The 7155-nt window shown below is 43.2% G+C and overlaps 1 protein-coding gene across 1 annotated transcript in view; it reads right to left on the reverse strand.

Annotated features, from left to right (window-relative positions):
* OVCH2 (ovochymase 2) overlaps nt 1-7155 on the reverse strand; it is a 33134-nt gene that overhangs the window by 3764 nt on the left and 22215 nt on the right. Inside the window, exons 7-12 of the mRNA XM_008592817.1 lie at nt 6519-6708; nt 5404-5427; nt 3624-3714; nt 3377-3501; nt 2497-2637; nt 2020-2150 (exon numbers count right to left, since the gene is read on the reverse strand). Coding sequence (XP_008591039.1) covers nt 2020-2150; nt 2497-2637; nt 3377-3501; nt 3624-3714; nt 5404-5427; nt 6519-6708 — 702 coding nt within the window. The remainder of the gene's footprint in view (nt 1-2019; nt 2151-2496; nt 2638-3376; nt 3502-3623; nt 3715-5403; nt 5428-6518; nt 6709-7155) is intronic.

Genomic DNA, 7155 nt, shown 5'->3' on the forward strand with positions numbered 1-7155 from the left:
GAGAAGGCGTGTAGAGCTAGGCCTAGGTCTCACAGACCCCTCGAGCCTGTTGTCCAGACTGGCCCACAAACCCTTCACACACAGTTCTACGAGCTAGGTAACTGGAAAAAAGCTCCTTGGAGCCTTGGTTGAAGAAAGAATAGTCTTTATTCAGCACACACATCTAAGAGCTAGGTAGTCCAAAGAGAAACTTAACTGCTACTGGCAAAGTCCAAAAAAAAAAAAAAACAAAAAACAAAACTGAGCAGCTGCCAGCAAAGTAAACATGCTCTATTTTTAGATATGAGCTCTCTGGCCTGCTGCTTCACAAACTCTAGAACCCACAAGAATAGCAACAAACTAAAAAGATACATTGGCACCCATGTGCGCTAACTCCATCCCACACAACCTTTTTACAAACAATGTGCTGCACCACCTTCAACCCGACCTGAGGCAAGGGGGCCTGACTAAACTACTCTATTTTCCCCACAGGGGGATATGGGTCAGAAACAGGATTCATTCAAGCATTTATTAAATCCTTACTGGGATACTGGGAACAGGCTCTTTTCTCTCTAAGTCAAATGGTATGTGCATTGTTTTGACTTGTAATGCCAATTCCCGAATTACTGTCTTGGAAGATGATGCTGTTGCCGGCAGGGCATGAGGGCATCATTTCACTGATGCACAGCCCTCAGCATACATTTATGGAATCAATGTTTTAGAGTCACTTCCAGCTCTGGCATTCTCAGATTTTCAATTAAATTTTCTTCTTCCTCCTTCCAGGAATATGCCTGTACCTAAACTTTTACTCTCCATCACTAACAACAAATTTTCCCTTAATTCTGCTAATTGTTTTGGTCTCAATTTTGCGTTTCAGAAACTTTTAGAAAGAGATCTATACTTACCTGCGTAGTATCTTTTCCCACTCATTCGTAAACCTTTGTAATCTTGTTTCTGCTCCTAACACCTGGCTTAGCTTGATATTTCAGACACCACCAACTTCTTGTGGTTGATCAATTTCCAATCCAATTATTTTGCCTTTTTTTTGAGGGGTGGGATGGGGACTGGACAATTAATCCTTAGTTCTCATTCTCTAAGTTGTAACTTTGTGTGGTAAAGCCAAACGACTGGCCACATCTTTTTGTTTGTTTGTCTGTTTTGTGTTTTAAATTAAAGGCCCCATTCTCTGGACTGTCATAAGACCACACCAATTTGGTTCTTCTCCTGCATCTCAGGTCTCTTTCTACTTCTTAAACATATGAGAACTTTGAGATTTTGGCTGCCCTTATTCCTCTTCCTTCATTTTCTACTCTACTTTCTCTCTGTACACTGTTTTGATTCCAATTACTTTAAGAGAAAGTCTTATTCCAACCTCATCCTGACTGCAGTCTCACCTTCATCTACCTAGAGACATCTTTCTGCAGATGGTCCACTAATGTTTAGAGAACAAACAAGAAAAATGGCCCAAAACGCTACTAATTGAATGCAGAATAAACCCTGTATCTTGGACGTTCAAAGCCTTCCTACTTTGACCTCAGCCTCTCCTTCCAGTACCTGCCTCCCAAGTCACCTTATGACTCTCTAACCAGGGATTCCTTGAACCTGTTCTTCACTGGGTCCTGTTTGCATGTTCTGTTCCCTCTGCCCGGAAGCCTCGATGATTTTCGCCTGATTGTCTTTTTTAGCTAGCCATTACTTACAAAGTGTTCTGTTAGAAAGTAATTAATAAGAGAGAAATATTTGTTTCTAGAAGGGACTAGAGACTGACAAAAGTCACCAAGTGCAAAGATTAAATCAGCATTTTGTTTTTAAATAAAAAAGAAAGAGTGCAAGTGCCCTCTAGTGGTAAAAGTGGGTAATTGCAGGGGAATAGAGACGTCACTATTGAAGAGAATTGTTGCAAGCCCTGTGTGCCAGGTACTGCGTACTAGGTACTAAAAATACAGTAGTGAGTAAATCATATAAAAACCTCTGTCCCTGTGGTGCTTACGTTAGCCATTCTGTGGCTTTACCATAGCAACATAAGTGCAAAGTCAGTACCTTAATTAGGTAATGATTGGGGGCTTGAAAAATCCAGTTACAGTTAGCCATGTCACTGTAGTCTTCAGGATAGTGAAGACTCTTTATGAGGCCTTCTTCAAAAAGGATAGTTAAGGAACTGCAGCCTGAATCTGACACACAAGAAAAAAATTTAAACAAATGGCACCACCCAAGTCAAGAAGAATTCCCATTGTTTCCCCTCCTCCTGCCTCCTGCAAATAATGCATGAATTCAGTTTTCAGACAGAGCCAACAAGAAGGAAGGGGTGTGTGCACTGATTTTCCAGAACTCTTCAACTCCCTGGGATAGGCGATCAGTATGAGTTAGCAGGGCTGTGGGGGGAGAGACTGCACCTGCTGCAGCTTTTGTGCTCTTTTCCACTGTGGAGGAGGGCACTGCCTGCCCCTCACCTAAGTCCTATGGGGCCTAAACATCTACAGAGGCTGAACAGAATGTGACAAAAGGAAAGGGTGTTACCAGGAAGGTAGTTTGGCTTAAGAGCTTTATAGGTGAGGTTAAACCCAGTAGCATAATCTGTGGCATCAGAAATGAACTTCAGATTTATGGAATTGGAGCTGATGAGAATGGATGAAGGGAGGCCTTCTCCACAGAATTTTCCTGCAATATGAGAAAGAAGATTATTTTTCCGAATCTAGAAAACAGTACTCATTAAATGACTTAAGGAGAATTGAACTTGCCATGATACTTCAGGATTGTCTAAACCAAGGTTTCTCTGCCTTGGCACCATTGACATTTTGAGCCGGAATGTTCTTTGTGTTCATGCCCTCCTGTGTCTATTGTAGGGTGTTTAGTAGCATCCCTGGCCTCTTTCAGTGACTTTCCTTCCAGTTGTGACAACCAAAAATGCTTCTAAGACATTGCCAAATGTCTCCTGGGGGGCAAAATCACCTCCAGTTGAGAACCACAGAAACACCACTCCATTTCTGTTTCTTATACAGGTAACCTTTTCCTCCAGATGGTTATCTATTCGTATTTTCCTCCTTAGCTTGATGAGACAGGTAAATGTCATTTTCATGCCTAGGAAAGCAGCATTCTGCCTGGGGGGCCCTGAGAGCTCCGAGTATGTCTGGATTTTACTCCTGATGGGATCCAGGTCTGCAAATGGATCTAGGAAGCCTGGTCTGATGGGAAGCAGATGCAGAAAGTGAAATGCACTGTGGCTTCAAAGTCACCATAGACGCTCACATTTGGTTCTTTCCCACTCCTACTCTGAGTCTCAAGATTGGAGACAGGAGTGTGGAGTTTACAGATGGCTCAGTGCCCGACACACTGTGATCAGGCCTCTTTAAGCCCACTTAGCTCTGATTTCTATCAGACAACGTGAAAACCCACTCACCAATGAGTCTATCTTCTACAGAATATATTGACAGGTAATTATGTTGACATGACTCCACATCCAAGCGGGAAAAATTTAGCAACACATGCATTTCCTCTGGTACCAGCAGAGTCCAGACACAGAGTCTGCAGACAGATACATTGAGAGGGTGTTACTTCTAGACAGAAAGTGACTATCACAGTCCAATTAATGGGCACGGCCAGACTGGAGGTGGGAGGAAGGGGAGGCGTGGTACGGGGCGACTCACTGCTTGCTCTCATAGTATACGTGGAGGCTTTCTGGGAAGTGCAGCTCCCCCTCGGACCCAATGACTACGCCATCCTGCTCACTGCATGAGGCTGTGAGGAAAAGCCATGACAATCAGGGCTTACCGTGATGGCAGCCACGATAGCCCCTCCTTCCAGAAGGTGCACAGATACCACAGCCTCCTGGTTCTTCTCTATGTACTCTTCTGTTCTGCAGAAATCTGTTCCTCTCTTGACTTCTATGATGTCTTATTCTTTTTTGGTCTTTTCAGGTCGTGCTGAACCTTGAAATGCTACGATATTTTCCCCTCCTTACCTCTTCTTTCTCTGATCCCGTAACTTCATTCTATAAATACAGGTATTTCCCCAGTTCTGTCCTTAGTTCTCCTCTTCTCTCCCTGCATGAGCCCTCAGACCAGTCTCAGTCACACCCCCACTTTCAACTATTATCTCTACATTTCTGAACTTCAGACCTGATTGTGCAAGGGCCTCCTCGCTATCTCCCCTGACACTCAACACGCTACAAATGGAATTACTCTGGTCAGCAAAACTGCATCCATGTGTGAGTTTGTTACTTTTATGTGCCCTTTTCTTAGTCTCCCATGCTCACAACTTTGGCACTGCAACATTTTTGCTTTTCCCCTTTCCCTCATGACCCCTCATCTAATTGGCTATCAAGTCCTAGTTTTCCTTGTTTACGTTTCCTCCTTTCCATTTTCTGGCCATTGCCTTCACTTCTTGTCTCTTGAAGTAATGCATAATTTCACAAATCCACCTTGAATTATTCTCCCTTCAGTCCATTCCCCACATGTTGTGCTATACTTTATGCCATTAAAGCATAGCTCTAATTTATTTAACTAATTAATAAACTTCCTACTATTCAATACAGTTCAAACATTTTTTTGTCTGACATTTAAAATTTTCATAATTTGATCTCAAGTTATCTTCCTATTCTACTCCCTCGTAAAACCCCAATCACACATCTCACCATTCAGCTGCTTTGGCTGACTTATTGGTCTCTGTTACACCCTACATTTCCCTACCTCCATCCTTTAATATTCATTCTTTGATAAGGATTCCTTGAGCTGGAATATCTTTACCCATATCCCATTTCCACCTAACGATATCCTACTCATCCTTCAAGGTTAACTTAAAAACTGTCTGTGCTCCAAAGCCTCTCCTATCTATTTATTTACTTAGTTATTTTTAGCTAGAAACAGTCTCTCACTCCTCTGATCTCTTAGGGTACTATTTTTTCCATATTGCTCTTTGTAGATTGTTCCACAGGCTCAAAGAACCACGGAAGATTTGAGCTAAAGGTGCTTTAGAGACCATCTGTCCAAACAAGTTTCTTTATGGATGAGGAAACTGAGATCCAGATATAAGAGAGAGCTTTCCCAAAGTTACAGAGTGAATTCATTGCAGAGTTGGAATGTAAAAAGGGAATGAGTCCCCGGTATACGTAGGGACACTTTCAGGGCAAGATGTGTGGCTTTTTGACCACATCACCATAGCACCGCCTCCCCTCTTTCCTGGGGTCTCTGATTCAAAGCTAGGGCTTGGTAAGTGTTTGCTGAATTGAGGTGGAGCTCTGGATTGACAAGAAATGAAATGGGAGAGAATCCGGGTCTCCTGCAGGGCCTGGGCTTGCTCAGCCTGGCAGGCAATGCTGTGGGTGCTCCGTGTGGTGACTTAATACCTAGTGAGCATGGAGAGCTAGGTGTTAAGAAATGCTAGATGTTAATCATGCTCCTGGCAGAGCAGGCTGCTACGAATACTCACCTCTGGAGCTCTTTTTCTGATTTCCTGGGAAAGAAAAAGAAAGACAAAATTCAAAGCTTGTGTTGTCCTGAACAATAATTCAACAAGTTAGCATCTCCTTGGCTCAAAAGCGCAGAGATTTTTAAGCCAATACAACTAATGAAAATCTAATCTGTGAAAATAATAGAAAGGATAAATTGACAAAGCAGGAAAGGGGCCTTGGCTTTTTAAGGAGACGATTTTACTCTCTTTATTCAGTGGGCTAAATTACACAGAACAGGTCATTTTACATGTGAATGGCGGCTAGAGATGGAAATAACTTGCCTATCACAAGAGTTGCTGGGATAGCTACAACTTGAACCGAAGGCTCAGATACCTGCCACTGTACCATACACATGAAAACAAACTCTAATTCTTACTGACATACTTTGAATTAACCCCTTTAGGAAAGGATAAAAACCTTTATAAGGCTGGAAGCCCCCAGTTAAAAAAACAATTAAGTTGGATTTGGAGATAGAAACAACGTTGCAATTAACCCGCTGGTCTGTTTAGTAGAAGGGAGTATGCAGATCCTGTCCCTTTCAGACACTGTGCCTGGATCTGTGTCAGGGCTTGTCAACCTGGACATTATTAACATTTCGGGCAGGTTCAATGTGGAGGGCTGTCCTGTGCACTGTAGGATGCTTAGCAGCATTCATGGCCCCTGCCCACAGGATGCCCCTGGACACCACCCCTCCATTTGTGACAACCCGAAATGTCTCCTTATATTATCCCCTGAGGGGGTAAAATTGCCCCTGGTTGATAACTACTGATCTATGCTATAACTTGCTGAATCTTGCTAGAATGTTAAGAAGTAAGCAGTGAAAACATATCATAAGCTAAGATAGTTTCAAGTACAGACAAATTTGACAAAATTTAGGATGGATGGATTCATTTTTTGCTGAGTGTTTGCACACTGTACCACATACCATATTTTACTCTTGTTCTAGACTTCGTAAACCTCACAGTCCTTACGTGCTATACTGAGAACAGAAATAGACCTATTTCCTCAGAGGTTCTGACTTGTCAGACTCTGCGTATACTCTCTGGCCCTAGCAGGATGGCAGCTTCTTAACCTTGCATGATGGCTTCATTACCAGTTTGGATGTGTTCATGGATCCAGGAAAGCACTTTACTAAGATCTGTGAAGATCCCAGGGGATCCTTGATCCTTTTCCTGCATATTGTTTCTCCAGCCTCGACCACAGCCTAAACCCCAGGAAGTCACACCAGCCAGAGTCCAGGTTCCTTTCTTATTCCGGCACATGAGTGAACCTCCTGAATCTCCCTGCAGGGTGAGAAAGCCTCTGTTACCATCATTGTCAGTGTCTATGCCCCAGAATTCTCACTCTTCCCCCACTAGGATGCTGGATGAGGATCAAGGACATTTCCTCACTTCTGATAATTTAGACTCCTGGGGCTGGGGAGAACAGCCAAGCACAAATCCCATATGATCCTCAAATATCATCTGAGCGCATCAGTTCCCCTCCTTCTTCCCCATCCTAGGCTTTCATCAAAGCAGCAGACTTTCTTCCTTCTCCTGTCTTATCCCACAGACTCAGAGAAGTCTTGCCCAGTGACAAAATTGGCCTCAGTCTTGGTCAGCAGGAAGAACAGAGGGAAAGTAAAGTTCCCAACATCCACAAACTGGAAACCTCTCAGTAGGAAACAGCCATCCATCCATCAGGGATGGGAGAACCCTGAGATCATTCTTAGCATTATCTCCATTATTTGG

The sequence above is a fragment of the Galeopterus variegatus genome, unplaced genomic scaffold (genome assembly GCF_000696425.1).
Source record: "Galeopterus variegatus unplaced genomic scaffold, G_variegatus-3.0.2 Scaffold8361, whole genome shotgun sequence".
Classification (NCBI taxonomy): Eukaryota; Metazoa; Chordata; class Mammalia; order Dermoptera; family Cynocephalidae; genus Galeopterus; species Galeopterus variegatus.